Source organism: Cyprinus carpio, chromosome A19 (assembly GCF_018340385.1).
Source record: "Cyprinus carpio isolate SPL01 chromosome A19, ASM1834038v1, whole genome shotgun sequence".
Classification (NCBI taxonomy): domain Eukaryota; kingdom Metazoa; phylum Chordata; class Actinopteri; order Cypriniformes; family Cyprinidae; genus Cyprinus; species Cyprinus carpio.
This window is the reverse complement of record NC_056590.1, coordinates 5,964,494-5,981,505: the sequence shown is the minus strand read 5'-3', so window position 1 is coordinate 5,981,505 and position 17,012 is coordinate 5,964,494. Positions and strand designations below refer to the sequence as shown.

General features: G+C 33.9%; 1 protein-coding gene across 2 annotated transcripts in view; it reads right to left on the bottom strand.

The window, feature by feature from the left end:
* Positions 1–4,831: 4,831 nt before the first annotated feature.
* Positions 4,832–17,012, bottom strand: part of LOC122148752 (A-kinase anchor protein 9-like) — a 22,234-nt gene continuing 10,053 nt past the window's right edge. Inside the window, exons 2-4 of one of the 2 annotated variants that reach the window (XM_042776150.1) lie at positions 13,079–13,181; positions 11,069–11,221; positions 4,832–4,892 (exon numbers count right to left, since the gene is read on the bottom strand). In XM_042776150.1, the coding sequence (XP_042632084.1) occupies positions 4,854–4,892; positions 11,069–11,221; positions 13,079–13,181 (295 nt within the window). In that variant the 3' untranslated portion in view covers positions 4,832–4,853. Of the gene's footprint in view, positions 4,893–8,185; positions 8,233–11,068; positions 11,222–13,078; positions 13,182–17,012 lie in introns of those variants that run through there. The other variant, XM_042776151.1, reaches the window with a different exon arrangement.

Here is a 17,012-nt window from a genome sequence, read left to right as displayed (position 1 = left end):
GATTTTTTATTTGGATAAATTCTGCAGACCTACAAACCACAGTTATTGAAAGTTGACTAAGTAACTAAAATACTAATAATAATACATAAAAATTCAACATTTTAGAGTAATTTGTTCCTTAAATATTTTTTTTACAGTGAAACACCATAAATATAATATTTATTATTTTAAATGTTGTAATAAAAACGAAATAATAATAACAAGACAACATTCATGCACGGTCCTACAAACACTTTTTTTTTTTCTTTTTTTTTTTTTTTGACAGTAAAACCTCCTTAAAACTAAAATATTGTAAAAAACATGCTGTTACTTAAAATCCAATATAAGGACTTGACGGAACATAAAAATATAATATGAAAAACAACATAAAACTTATTGTATTGCAGTTAGTTCTGCCCAGACAAAAGTTTCAAATTTCCATTTATTTTTAGTGACTATAATAATAAATTTTGAAATCGAGACAATCTGAATCTTGATGCGGAATCCAACGTAAAAATCACATAGGGGGTTGATTTTTTTTTTGCCAATCCTGATAAGTCGGCATTTCGCAGCGAAAATAAATGACAAAACTTATGGTCTCAAAGAAACAATAAAGGCATAATTTACTGACTGGAAAAATCCCTAATACAATAATCTATGGTAAATGAAAACTATTCTTATTATATATATATATATATAAAAAAACAAAGTTTAATTTTGCGCAAATTTGGAAATTTTGTAAAACTCGATTCTGCAGGACGGCGGTGTTTGTACCTCGGAATCTCCTCCTGACGCCTTGGGGCTAAGTTATCTGTAGCAGGTCAAGTACTCTTTCGTGGGACGCAGTTCGAACATTTGCCCTCATCCAGGCAGCTTTCAGACAGCGACTCCTGACCGCCCTTCAGCTGCCGCCTTGCAGATGAGAAAGAGTGGGAAAGAATATACGAGATATATCTCCACACACTGCACTATAACAGATCTCTTCAGAGAAATTGATCTCAACAACCATAAAGTGAGTTATAAGAAGGGAATGCACGAATTCATTGAAATACAAACTTGTATGGCTTATTTTACTATATCTATAGTACAAAATCAAAAAGGCTGTTGCTTTAATTAAACAACTAAATAAAATGTTTTACAATTAAATATTATTTGAGTTAAAAATAGTAAGTACACAAATTCATACTTGACGATTATTGATATTGAAACTTCCTGCTTCCGTACTCATATTATAATATTTTATCCAAAATAAGACACATGGGGGCCGACCAATATATGGAAAAGTGTTATAGCATTTTCCTGTATTATTTTTTTAGACAGAAAATGTTAAACAAACGCTTAAAGTATAATAAAATAAAAGACATAAGGAAAGGAAACTATGAGCGCTGTCAAAATAAAAGTCCCAACACGTATAGCCCAAATAGAAAAAATGATCGGCTGATGACTGATAATAAAAAAAATGATAAATATCGGCCGATAATATCGCGTCCATGAAAATATATCGGAGGGACCACTTATCATATTGATATAACTAAACACAATAATGCTTATTGCATGATGTTTGCAGCCTACAAACAAAAACCCAGCAAAGAATGCAATCACATTTGTCCTGCTTTTCTAAAATCAACTTTGTGCCTCTTGTTTATAACAGCAGTGACGCACCTCAGCGGGCGTTTGGGCTGGGGTCGGAGCGCGTCTGGGCATGGGCTGGTTTGGGTCTAAGTGGTTCAAGTAGGTCGATCATCCAGGGCTAACCTACTCTTCGTACTCCATGCACCTCCTCCTCAGAGCTGCCTTAACAGCTGATTCTGCCGCTCCTGCGTCCTTCTGCCTCCCGCTCAGGACCTGCCTCCACGTCCTGCAGTTTCTACGTTCAGCAGACCGTCTTCTTTTCAGCGGAGGATGCCTGCGTGGGGGGCCCTCAGACTGCAGCTGCGCGCTTGGGACCACGTTGTCTTCTGCGCGGAGCTCTTTGGTTTGCAGTCCTGGGACGGCTCCCAGTTGTGCTTGGATGACCAGGACGGCGGCCACCTGCTCCTGAGTTTCTGCCTCCAGATGAGATCACTTTAGCGGTGTAAGAGCGTCGGGCGGTCCGTTTGCGCTTGTTCCAACTGAAACCTGCTATCAGTGTGAATTATGTCAGCGGTTTTGTATATTCAGTTTCAGTCCTGTGTCAAATGTCCTTTTAGCGGGTCAACTGTCTGTTGGTGGTTTAGTCTAGTTTTAGTCTGGGAAATTTGAGGCTAGCTGTATTCAATATAAATTTTAGTCATGCGACATTAAACTGGTGGATCAGTATTTTTGCTTACAAAATTATAATCGCGATTACTGATCATTATTGTTGTCTTTTGAATAATTGGGGGATAAACTGTTGGATGCCTACATTTTTCTCCCCCTTTTTTGTTGAAAAAAATATAGAGTATTTTTTAATATAGAGAGTTTAAAAAAAAACCAAAAAAAAAAACCTACATTTTACTTTTTCGTCAATGAAATTGCCTGTTGAAAAAAATTCATTCACAGCATATTGTGTGGTCATTGTTTTCTTCAACCAAATTAATACTAAATAGGGGGATTTAAACTCTTTAAATCTGGCAACCACAACCATGAAAACTTAAGGAGGTCTATATTTTTTCTACTTTTTGGGTGACGGAATCTTAAAGAGAAATTTAGATCATACATGTGTGTTTTTTGGTTTTTACTAGATTTTAGTCACGTCTTTTTACCGTCAATGATATCGCATCTTGATATAATAATAGTTAGTGTTTAAGATCTCGGTATCATCTCTTGAAGAAAAAAAGATCTGTACCCAAATTACTTTGGTCATTTTTTGTTACAAAATAAAATACTCTAAGCTACACACCCTTGAAAATCAGGCCACAGCATAAGCATGAAAACTAGTGGAGGTGTATATATTTTTTTTTTGGAATAGAGGGCGTTTAGTTTTTTTTAATACTCATTTGATTATCATAAATATTACATTTTGGACAGTCACGTTTAGTGTTTAATGATGTTGATGTTCATAGTCCGTTTTTTGTCCTCGTTTTGTCATTTACATAATATTTTTATTCATTGTTTGATTAACGGAACTTAATAGATAGGGAGACTAAGCGCTTGACATCTGCCAACCGCACCCATGAAAACTCACAATGATCTAGATTTCTGTTATTTTTTTTTGCTCTAGCAAGAACTGTTGAGAATCTTTGGATATCGAGTTTTTATTTTTTTCACAAACGATTACGCCATGTTGAGACTAATCACAGTTAGAGTTTTTAATTGATGTCAAATGTTTTGTTAACAATATTAAGGTTGCCAACTAATTTTTCATCAGTTTTTGTTAACAATATTAGTGGTTACCCATATTAACACTGAGAGAGGGGATGAGGATCTTAACTTTTGAAATATGAACAACCCCCACGCATGAAAACTTGTGGAGGTCTGGATTTATTCTCCTCTTAAGTGTTAAATAAAATACAGAGAAAATTGTGGATACAGAGAGTTTTTATCAGGTCGTCAGTGATATTGCATGTTGATATAGTCAGAGTTAGTGTTTAATGATGTCTGTCGCCTTGTTTAGTCTCATTTGTCATAAAAAAAGGTTGTCAACTAATATATTTTGTGATTGTTTTTGTAAACAATATTAGACTAGATAGGGGGGATTTAACTGACATCTGGCAACACTAAACATGCAAAACTCCGTGCGGGTAGGAGATTTGTTTCTTCCACCTATTTTATTGAAAGAAAATTATGGAGAAATTTTGGATGTTTGAGTTTTTATTGTTTTAAACTACATCTTAGTCATGCTTTTTTGTCAATGGACTTGAATGATGATATAATCATAGTGTTTAATTATGTCTGTCGCCTTGTTTTTGTCTCATTTCAGTCTCATTTCAGTCATAAAAAGGTCATCAATGAATATTTTCACCATAGTTTACATTAACAAACTCATCATTAGAAGGGGGATTTAAACTCTTGACATCTGGCAACCCCATGCATGAAAACTCGGGCAGGTCTGCCTTTTTTTCTCCGCTTTTACGTTGAAGAACAACACATAAAAATTAAGAAAGATATACAGAGATTAATCATACATAAATAATATTATAAGTCGACATAGACATAGTTATTTTGATAAAGACAGAGTTAGTGTTTAAAGATGTTTGTGGCCTTGTTTTTGTCTCACTTTAGGTCATAAAAAAGGTTGTCAACTAATATTTTTCATCTATGTTTTCTGTTAAAAATTACCACTATATGGGGGGATTTAAAATGATATCTGGCGCACCCCAAGCAATGCAAATTTCGTGCAGCGTTTTGATTTTTTTCTCCTCTTTCAAGTCGTGTGAAGAAAAATACCAGTTTAATGATGTCTGTGTTTTAATCTCAGTAGAATAAAAAGCTCGTCAAGGAATGATTTTCCGTCATAGTTTTGTTTAACGAGGAAGAAACACCTGACCTGCAGGTGCGCAGCTCCGGAAGTCCTTCTCCTCCACGCGGGCGCTCATCAAGCTCATGACCTGTGACCCTGCGCTCTTCCTCCAGCGCCCTGCACCATGGGGCCATGGACCACCACAAACGCAGCGGTCTTCTCCGCCGAGCCTCCTCCAGCTCCGCCAGCGGTCCCCCTCTGCAAGGGACCCCCCATCCACCTCTTCAACTGCAGCGAGCGGTGGGCAGACTTCAGCGTGTCCAGCTCCGTCGTCACCTCGTCCATCCTCTGCTTCATCTCGTCGCTCTGTCATGTGAAGCTGCTTTGTGCTCGATTGTGTGGGACAGCTCCTGCTGAGAGCTTCTCGATGACGGCGTTGAGCTGCTTCCACCTCCTCCTCGGTGTTCCTCTTCAGACGCTCCCTGCGAGCTCCGCAGACACGTCCAACTGCGCCTCAAGCGCCTCGCAGAACCTCGTCCTTCTCCTCCAGCGCCTGCAGACCAACAGACCAGCTCAGAGAACATTCACCTTTCAGTGCCTTGGTTCAATCTTAAACCGTCACCCACATGTTGTTAAAACCCAGTATTATTTGATAAGAAGATATTTGTCAAATGTTCTGGCTGCTGATACACAGCATTGAAGGCTGATGGCATTTTACTTCCAAGATTCAAAAACAAAACAGAAAAGTGATGTAAAGGCAGTGCTGAAACTTGAAAACTGAAAGCCTTCCAATTTTATTTTTTCCTGGATCTCTTTTGAATGGTTAATATTAAATTTTAGCAATCAAAAAAAAAAAAAAAAAATTTAATTCATGAAACCTACAATTTAACAATTTATTAAAAATTAAATTTTTAGAGCCCTATTGAATTTTTTATTATATATATATATATATATATATATATATATATAAGTATATATATATATTTTATTTATTTTTTTAACTAATTTTTCCTTTTTTCCCCAAAATTCTGTTTTATTTTTATTTTATGACATTTTAATGTTTTCCCCAAATTAGAGTTTATTTATCCCAAATTCTTTTTACATCTTAATAAAATTTTTAATGACTTAATAAACCTTTCAATTAATCAAAAAACAATGTCTAATAAACTAAATTTAATCTTTACAAATTTAATACTTTATTAATTTTTTATTAAAGTTTCAAAATTATATTAAATTACCCCATGAAGTATGTTTTTTTTATTTATTCATATATATTAAAAATCATTTTAAATACAACAGACTAATTTTAAAACTATAATAAAAAAGACCTAATTTAAATAATATGAACAATTTAATTAACCCTTTAAAATGTAATCTCATGAAAATTTAACAATTTGCTTTCTTTATTTTGGCAAACAAAGTACTGCACAAACAGAGGCTTTACTGTTCAAAATTCAAACATTGGAAGACAAAAAAGCACAATTTTTTTATTATTTTTTGGATGCTGAAATATCAGTGCATCACTTCACTAAAAAATCCCGATGTATATTTTATATTCCATTCCTCTGAATAACTGAAGAGTTCATTGTTAATGATCAGGACTTCAGCAGGAATACAGAGCAGGAATCATATGAATTATTATGGTATCAGCAGTATAAAACACTACACACTTTCATCGTATGAAAAACAGAGGCTCAGACATTCTGTGCATTTCATTAAAAAAAGGTTGGAACAACATGAGCATGAGTGATCAATGATGACAAAATGTTTATTTTCGACGATGCATTCTTTTAAAAAACTGAATGAATGTTAGGTCTTGGTCAAAATCACAGATAATCTGAACAGTGTTCACTCGCCACAAAAGACTAAGATTTAGCGATTTGAGACATTTTCATCTAGCCGTGAAAACACCTCTGACTCAGATACATCAGTGTTGCAATAAATTCCTCAAGGAATATTTTATGCAAATATAAATATTCTGTCATCATCGACCCGTATGACTTTTTCAGGGAGCAAAAAGAAGGCGTGTTAGTAAACTGGCTGCTCTCTTTCATACAGTGACGTTAATCGTTACTGAGGATTAAATTACGGTATTTCATGGTAATAAATATATTTTATTAACAACTGTAACATGCAAAATTAACTTTTTTTGTAGCGTTATATTAAAAGATTATAAAACGCTCTCGATGTGTGATTCAAGAAAAGTTTGTTTTTCCAAGACATTTTGTGACTTTCGCAACATTCCTCATCTGTAAGTCGCCTTAACAATTGTAACAGTCCTCTCTAGAAGTCGCTTTGGATAAAAATGTCTGCTAAATGACTAAATGTAAATGTAAAAAGTGCAAAACTTTGACAAACTTTGATTTCTTGATGACTTGACATTTTATAATAGCGATTTTATAATTTCAAAATACAAGGCAAAACGTGGAAATGAATGACTAATAAGCCAATAAGTGCTCCTTTACTGCCATCTACTGGTTATAATGACGTATATTTGACGTATTCTTTCATTTTGAATTAGTATATTTTGTTATTCAATTAAAAATAACATTTATTTTAGAGCTTAAACGTGCTGGAAATACTTGATATACTAAAAATAAGCAAAACATGTATAAAAAAATAAAATTGTATAAAACTACACAGACATATTTTAAAAAAATAACTAATAAAAACGAAAAAACTAACTAAAATTAAAATGGAAAATACAAAAAATAAACTCAAAATATTAATAAAAAATATAAAAACATGTATAAAAACTACAAAGACCTATTTTAAAAAAACTAATAAAAAAAACTGTAACTAAAATTAAAATGGAAAATACAAAAATAAACAAAAAATATATTAATAAAAAATATAAATAAAAATGTATAAAAACTACAAAGACATATTTAAAAAAATAACTAATAAAAATGAAAAAAGTAACTAAAATTAAAATGGAAACTACAAAAATAAACTCACGATATTAATAAAAAAATGTAAATAAAAAAAATGTATACCAAACTACAACGACATATTTAAAAAATAACTAATAAAAATGGAAAAAAGTCACTAAAAATAAAATGGAAACTACAAAATACAAAATAAACCACGATATAATAAAATTTTTTTATATCATGATACTAAACATAACAACTAAAGAACAAGTTAAAGGGACTATTTAATTATAATATACGGCACTTTCATGTCAAATTTTGACAGCGTACTGTCTCAATTCACTCCACGTATGGAAAAAAAGCAGCGGTGAAAATTTTTTTCTAAAACACTCATTTCACTTTCCACAACACAAACATATGAGTTTTGGTGGAGATAATTTCCCTTCTGGTTGAATTATCCCTTTTACCAGGAGGGTGTGAGAGGACTAAAGTAAGCACAACTGGCAGAACAAAACACCAAACCAAACCCACCATCAATGACTCACAGCAGCGAGGAGCAGGAGTTCCATTTCAATCAAAGATCTTAGGTCAGGCGTTTGCACGGTATCACATCCAAGTACATGCAGTCTGAATAACGCAAACAATCCTGTATAAAGCCAAACTGCACTATGAGTTCATTTGCACTTCTGTAAACCAGAAGCTGATTCCTTTCACCATTTGTGTCCCTGTTGCTATTGACTAAAAATAAGATGCAAAAAACAAAGCTGGCAGAAGACATGAGGTGCAAACCAACCCCGACAGACGAAACACACACCACACACCACACACACACACACACACGATCACGGCTTTCCTGCTATATGCATGTGAGTGCGTCACGCGCCGACAGCCGCCGTGTTTTCCACGACATCTGTATACGTCTTTACCTCTTTCTCAGGGTCTGTTTTTCCCGTGTGAGGATGCGTAACGAGCTGCTCGTTAAGAGGACGGCTAATCTGCCTGTGCCTTCTCCTCCAAGACCTTCAAGAAGTTTAAACAATCATCACATGAATCTGAATTTAGGATAGGGTTCCTGTCTGTGGGGGCTAATTCTGGCGGCGGCAGGACTCAGATCCGGTTTGACCCTCAGATTCATATTCAAAGTCAACATGAACTCAAAACTGAGTCTCAGTGAGAGTGATTCATCTGTGCGTGTTACAAAGAACAACGATTGTCTTCATAATCTGCAGAAATTACTGTTTTACTCGTCGTTTTCTCTTTCAAATATGGAAATATTCTTAAATTAAAATGCATTTACTCGAGAATGAAAAATACATAATATATTAAGTCTTGTTTTCTGAAATTGTTTTAAAATTAAGCAAATTTATTTTAAAACAACTTTCCCATTGCATTGTCTTCCCACTGAATTAAGAGTATTTTTCGGACCCCGTTGCCAGTAATTTTTTCTTGTAAATTGTATTTTTGATTTTTTAAACTGCAAACGTTTCATGTTGACTTCAATGAAAACTTAAACTTACACATACATACATGTATAAATAAACATATAAATCAGACAGACTGTATGAGATGTGCACTGCAAAAAAAAAAAAAAAAAAAAAAAAAAAGATTTTCTTACTTTGTATTTTTGTCTTGTTTTCCAGTAAAAATCAACAACAACAAGAATCAACAAACTAAGTTTATATATATGTATATAGACATATCATGATTTAACAAAAAAAAAAATGAAGTGTTTATGTCTTAAAAACCAGACCAAATATCTGTCAAATGGGCCAAAAAAAAATAAATAAATCAAATAAAATAAGCTGAATAAAACTTTGAAAAAATACAAATTTAATACTTAATAAAATAAACTAGTTTCATCTTTAGTTTTATCTTTTTTTTCTGGCCCCACAGGCAGATTTACATTTATTCTCTTTTATCTTGATTTATATGTGTTTAAATATTTGTATTGGAAAAAACAGCGAAATCAAAAAAAACACAAAAACAAATAAAATATTGTGCAATGTGACGACTGCAGTAAAGAGTGGGTTTCGCTCTGAAAGAGACATTAATAAATACACATCAACACATACATTTAACCGAAATCTAAATGACCCTGAACATTAAGGCCCGTTCACATCACACACTATAGATAACTATAATATACTAAAACATTTTAACAGTTGCTATAACTGTAAGAAATAACGAGTCCACATCATAATTTTTAACGATAACAACAAGTGAATTTTTCCAGCTGAAATCAGAATCTTGAGCATTTAAAGAGACGGATGACAAAAAACTGCGCTTATAACACTCCACGAGCATTTTAGCGTGCTTAATTTCAGCAAAACTAGCGTCATATCACGGTATTTCACGGCGGAACCGTCCAAAATAAAAAGTCCGGTTTAACTTGAAGACATTAGAAACAAAAAAAAATAACACTAGAACAAAACATAGAACAAACACAAAAAATATAATCAACGCTTTAAATTTAACTGAAAACCCCCTCCACTCACCAAAAAAAAAAGAAAAATAAATTTAACTTTCATTAAGAAACACATTTCAAAAAAAAAAAAGAATAAATTACGCATGCGTTTAAATAATAAGACATGCTAAAACACAGAATTTGATGACAATAAAACACGGTGCGAAAAAATAAAACATTTCTTAGGGCCCTAAACATGTAATTTTTGTTGACCTTTTAATAAATTGATGTGAAATAATATAAGTTTCATTATTTAGACAATTATTTAGACATGCTTTTTGCTAAATAAAATTGAATTCAACCATTAAAAAAAAAAATAAATAAACAAAATAAATAAATTAAAAAATAAAAAAATAAAATAAAATAAAATAAAACAACAACAAAAAAAAAAAAAAAATAAAATAAATAAATAAATAAATAAATAAATAAATACATAAAAATAAAAACGGAATCCATAAAAATTAAAACGGAACAAAATGGAATTTGGAAAAAAATAAATAAAACTGAATGGAAATGGATTTCAAAGGGCCCTAAATATGTAATTTTTGTTGACCTTTTAATAAATTGATGTGAAATGGTATAAGTTTCATTATTTAGACAATTATTTAGACATGCTTTTTGATAAATAAAATTTAATTTAACTATTAAAAAAAAAAAAAAAAATGAAAAAAAATTTACTTCAAAGATAAAATAATAAAATAAAAAAAAAAATAAAAAAAAAAAAAAAAAAAAAAAAACGAAATCCATAAAAATTAAAACAGAACAAAATGGAATTTGGAAAAAAAAAAAACTGAATGGAATTGGATTTCATAGAGCCCTAAATATGTAATTTTTGTTGACCTTTTAATAAATTGATGTAAAATAGTATGAGTTTCATTATTTAGAAAATTATTTAGACATGCTTTTTGATTAATAATAATATTAATAACCATTAAAAAGGAGACCAGAAAAATTAAAACGAAATCCAGAAAAACTGAAACGGGGGAAAAAATGGAATTTGAAACAAAAAAATAAAACTGAATTTGGTGAAAAATAAAACGGATTTTATACGGGCCTAGTAATGCTCTTCACAAACACAGAACACGCAGAAGCTGAAGTGTGAGAGCGAGCGCAAAAACATTTTAGTCTGCGTCTTATTTTCCATAACTGACCTTCTTATCGTCTCGTCAAAAAAAGCTCATCAACTAACATTTTTGGTCACATCTTAGTCATGGGAAAAAAAACGCTTTCAACTAACATTTTTGGTCACACTCTTCATTAACTAAATGAACACTGCTTCTAACAATCAGAACGTGCCCCGTCTGTTGGTGTAGATGCTAATATAGTGACTGCTCTTGATGTGAACGGGCCCTCAGACAGCAGTAATGCTCTTCAGAACCCACCGAATCGGACCTGAGCGAGCCGGGCCTGATCCTGCAGGTCCTGCTGATGGACGCTGATCTCCTTCCTCTGGATCTCCAGCTGCATGTGGAGCTGATTCACCTCCTCGCTCTTGTTCTCCAGCTCCTCACGAAACTGCTCCAGCTGCTCCTCCAGATTCACGATCTGCGCACGCAAACAGGGCACTGTGACAAGAGCTCACTACTTCATCTGTTTAGAAACATCACAAGTTTGCTTCCATGCTTTACTTTCAGAAGTCTATTTTCACATGTGGGGTCCAAGACGAAAACGGGTTTAAGCATAAAAAAAACAATAAGTGGAATACTGCTTTAAACTGTTGTTTTTCCCCCAAAAAAAGTAGTAAAAACATTTTCTGTTTAATTTAAATGCAATTTTGTTTACGTTTTTCTGAGCAAAAAATAAATATCATACATTTTTCCACGATTTACACAAGAAAATCAACAAAATATCACACATTTAATATTGTCAGGCATATTTACAACACATTAAAAGACTAATTACTTTCACCCCACAAATACTAATTAGTTTTTAAAATTAGCCACTATTCTAGGTTTTGACCATTTTTTATTCATGTAAAACATTCAAATTTAATATGCTAGCTTATTCTTTTATATATTTTAATATGTACACGTCAGAATAAGAATGTTGTTTTTGGATTTTTACATAAGTATTGTGTTACACTTAATGATGATGTAACATTATTTCAACTAAATTTTGACATTTTATTCTACAAAAACTTATTTAAAACCTTAAAAGTAGACACTTTGCTTATATTTAATGTGCTTTCTATGGATACAAAATCACTTTTGTACATTTATTTTGATGCAGACATCTAAATGTGTTTGACCCATGTGCATTTTTAAATGATTTATGCCTTCATTTGATTACCACCGTTTTTGATAATACATTCGTATTAATTCATACATCCAGAAACAGACAACAAATCATTTCTGTAAAAAAAAATAAACCATTTCATAAGGCCCTCTTACTGTAAAACAAAAATGTAATAAATTATTATATGGTCAAAGTTTTATGAATTTAATTGATTAGATATGCGTTTTGGTTATAAATGGAAATAAAACATTTAATACAGATTTAATAAAGATTTGCTTTTAAATTACTTTTAATAAATTGTTGTGAAATTGTATAAATTTTATAATTTTAGTTAATTAGACATGCTTTCGGATTGCTACTAAATTAAATTTAAACATGAGAACGAAATCCAGAAAAAAATAAAATAAATTGGGGGTGGGAATAAAATGGAATTTAGGGGGGAAAATATGGAATGGATTTAGTTTTTTAAAAACCTACAATTTAGTTTTTATTAAACGTTTAATAAATTGTATGTTGCATGATTCTTCTTGTTACTTCTTTTTGATTACTAAACTTTAATTTGACCATTAAAACAGAATGCAGAAATATTGTAAAAAAAAACATGCAATTCAGGAAAAAAAAAATTTGAGGGGAAAAAAATGATTTCATAGAAAATTTTTAAATATTATTTGTTAAATTCTTGTTAATTTGTATAGTTTTTTGTGTATGATTTGTATAATTTGTATGATTTCAGTTAACTGTGTGCTTTCTGCTTACTAAAGATTTTCAGATGTTACTAAAGAAAAATTAAAACAGGAAAAATATAAAAGAATCCAGAAAAAATAAAAAAATCCACAAGAAACTGATTTTTGCCCATAACCTATTTTACAGTGATGTTCTACACTACCCATAATAGTGGCTGTTACCATGGAAACGGGAATCGTCTCCACAATGAAGAGGTTTCTCAGGCTTGCGGTGGGACGGTTGAGTATTACAGTATGAAGGACAGTAGTGATGCTCTCTGACACTAAAGTACTGTTTCCATGCTTTTAAAAACTGGTTCTGTTCTACACTGAAGAGTTTACTCTGAGTGAGGAGCACGATGTGGAGTCATAAAACAGGTTCTGCTGTGTAATGCATGGAGCTGATGGGTGCTCATAGATGATTAGGTAAGGTGACAGGAAGTACCTCTTTCTCCTTCCTGTCCAGAGCCTCTCGCTCTGTTTGCAGCTGTGCTTCCAGTGTGACGTCTGCTCTGACCGCCATAGACACATGCTGGACCTCCTCAACCTGCACACACAACACACACGTGAGAAACACACACACACACACGTGAGACACACACAAGATACACACACACACACACACACACACACACACACACACACAACACACACAGACACACACACACACACACACACACAGACACAGTAACACACACACACACACACACACACACACATACACACACACTCACACAGTGCACACCCATGCACACACACACACACACACTCACACACAGACACATACACACACACATACGCACTCACACACCACACACAGCACTCCACACACACACACAACACACACACACCACACACACACACACACACACGAGACACACAGAGACCATCACACCACACACACACAGAAACAGACTCCACACACACACTGATCACACACACACAGACACACAACACCGACGAGACACACCACACACACATCACACACACACATACAACACACACACACACAGACACACACACACACATACACAGACACTCAGCACCCACACACACACACACACATTCACACTCTGACACACTCACACACGAGACAGAGACACACACACACACTGACACCACTGTGCATGACACACACCCACACACCAGACACCATAGACACACACACACACAAACAGACATACTCACATCTCCCTGGTCTCTCTCACACATACACCACATTCACACATTCTGCACACACACACACACACACAAACACCAGACACAGCTCAGACAGAGGACACACCACACATCACACCAGTCACACACGACGATCCACAACAGCGCCACACAGAAACAGAGTATGACATTCAACAGACTGTGCTGAAGCACTGCATACACACACACACACAACCCACACGATGACGTCACCAGAGACAGGCACTCACACACTGTGTGTGTGTGTGTGTGTGATCACACCAAACACACACACACACACAAACACAGGACCACACACAGACTGTCAGCAACACCACTGTCATGACACACACACACACACGAGCCCACTACACCTGACACACACCGCTAGATGACGCCCAGACGAGTATGAGTGTGTGTGTGTGGGTGTGTGTGTGTTGTGTGGTGGTCGCTGCCTGGCAACTGACTGTGATTCTTACTCACTTACCTTTAATCAATTCAAACACCATAATGACTCAAAAGATACAACCATAAAAAATATATAATATACCAACCAGAATTATTTATGCATTTTTAAGATACTTTTATACTTTTTATTCTTAGTTTAAATTCTATCGATACCATCAGTGTGTATCTTAGGCATTTTACGATACTTTTATACTTTTTATTCTTAGTTTAAATTAGTTTTTAGTTTTAGATTTTACATTATCATTTACAATAATACAAATTATATTTTATTATTCATATAGTATTCGTCGTCTTCGTATATTCGATGTATGTTATAGTCTTTAATTTTAAAAAAATATACATTAATTTGTAGTCTTCTTTGTTTGATATTTCGTACATCAATGAAAATGAGCAATGTTTCCTTGAACATCATATATTTTAAATATTTCCATGTTATTTAACGTATTTATTATCTTTTTTTGTTAACGGTTTTAAGTTTTAGTGCAAATGTGTTATATAGCTCAAGGAGACAGGCCTGTCTGAAGTCGCAGTGTGAGAGTGACACTAGCCGCACCTCTCTGTCCCGCCGGTCACTTCCTTGTCTGTGTTTTGGCGGATTCTTCAGCCTGCTGCTCCAGGTTGTGAATCTCCTACGTCTCGCTCGTGCTCGCGGTCCACCGCCTGCTCCTGATATACACAGAGACAAAAAAATGAGAAAAATGTACGTAAAATTAAAGAAAATAAAAACACATTGAGGAAAAATCAAAGCAGAAGTCCGAAAAACTGAAAAGTAAAAAAAAAGTGCGGTTAAAAAAACAAAAAAGCAGAATTCGAGAGTAATATGTCACAAAAAAAAATATGAATTGCAAGAAAAAAAGTTGAATTGCGCAAAAAAAAAATGTACAATTCTAGAGAAGTCCAGAATTGCGCAAGTAGAATTGGGCAAGAAAAAAAAAAAAAAGAACTTTCGGAACTTTGAAAAAGAATAAATTGTGAAGAAAAAAATCAGGAATTGGGAGGAAAAAAAAAGCAGAATGTGCTCCGAAAGAATATAAGAAACGTTAAACGTATAAGGATTCAAATGAATTGCGAGAAAAAAGTCCGAATTTGCGCGGACTGACTCAAGAATTGCGGAGGGAAAAAAGTAAAAATTACATTCTGAGAAAACTTTCAGAATTTGACGAAAGAAACTAGGAATGTGAGAAAAAAAAGTCAAAATATAGAGGAAATCTGAATTGTGCGACAAATAAATCGAATTGCGAGAATATGCTGAAAAATATAAAGTGCATAACGTATTGCGAAGATCATAACGTACTGAATTGCGAGGGAGAGAAAAAAGTCAGGAATTGTGAAATGACTCCCATTTGCGAAAAAAAAAAAAAAAAACAGAATTATGAGGGGAAAAAATCACAATTACGAGAAAAGCAGAACTGTGAGAAAAAGTGAGAATTACGAGAAAATTCAGAATTGCGCAATAAACTCAGAATTGGGAGGGAAAAAAGTGAATGCAAAAAATATTAAAAGACCCTGCAAATTATATAAACGAGATATAACTCCGCATTGCAGATATAACCCGTGAAATTGTGAAAAAAAATCCCCAAATTGTGGAAAAACAACCACTAACCCCCTGAATTATGATGAAGGAAAAGACGTCAAAAATTCTGAGAAAATCAGAACCTTGTGAGAATTACTGGACGAAAAATTTGAATTGCGCAACAAAATCCGAACTAAACAAGAAATATTGCACCATGGCGACCTATAAACTCAGATTACAGATAAAAAAAGTCAGAATTGCGCAAAAAAAGCCAGAATTATGTGGAAACAAAAATTCAAAATTAAAGAAAAAGAATAACTTTGAGAAAAACAGAATTGTGAGAAAAAGTGAGAATTACGCTAAAATACAAAATCACAATACAAAAACAAAAATGCAAGAAATATTCAATTGTGAGATATAAACTCAGATTACAAAGAATAAAAGTCAGAATTGTGCACAGCTTAAATAAGAACTTGCAAAAAAAAAGTGTCAGAATTAATAAACCAGAATCAAAAAGTCAGAACTAGTGATAAAAACAGAATTGTTGATTTACTTACGCTTGTGAAAAATTTGAGAATTGCGCAACAAAAAAAGAATTGCCAAGAACGCATAATTCAGATTGCGAACATTGCGATTAAACTCAGATTACAGAGGAAAAAAAGTCCTAATTGTGAGAAATAAAAGTGCAGGTTTGAAGCAGCAGCATGCTGACAGTGACTCACGTCCATGGAACTTGCGGTTTTCTCTCCAGCTGTTTTCTCTAAAGGCACTCTGTATCTGCTGCTGCAGACACACCAGGTCTAAGACTCCGTCTCGGTGCGGTGAGAGCTGCGTCTCCCATGCAGCTCCTGCAGACGGCTCAACCTGCTCCTCCAGCTCCCGCCTCCAGCTCCTTCACCTGCTGCCTGCAGCCTCGCCTGCTCTCCTTGCGCTGCCGCCTGCCGAGGGATGCACCTCCACCTTCTCCTTATACACATCAGCTTCTCCGTCTCCTCCAGCAGATCTGAGGACAGCCAGAACTGCTCGTCAGGGACTGACTCTCACAGCCTTCGACGGCCCGATGACAAAACAAAACCGGAGCAACTTCAGAGACTCGTTTACTTTTGAATTCAATGTCAAAGTCTCAAAAACAATTAATGCCTTAATTACTATTATTACTTCATTATTATCATTATTAAGCCTTTTTAAGATCGACTTCAAAGAGAGATTATGTTCTCAGCAC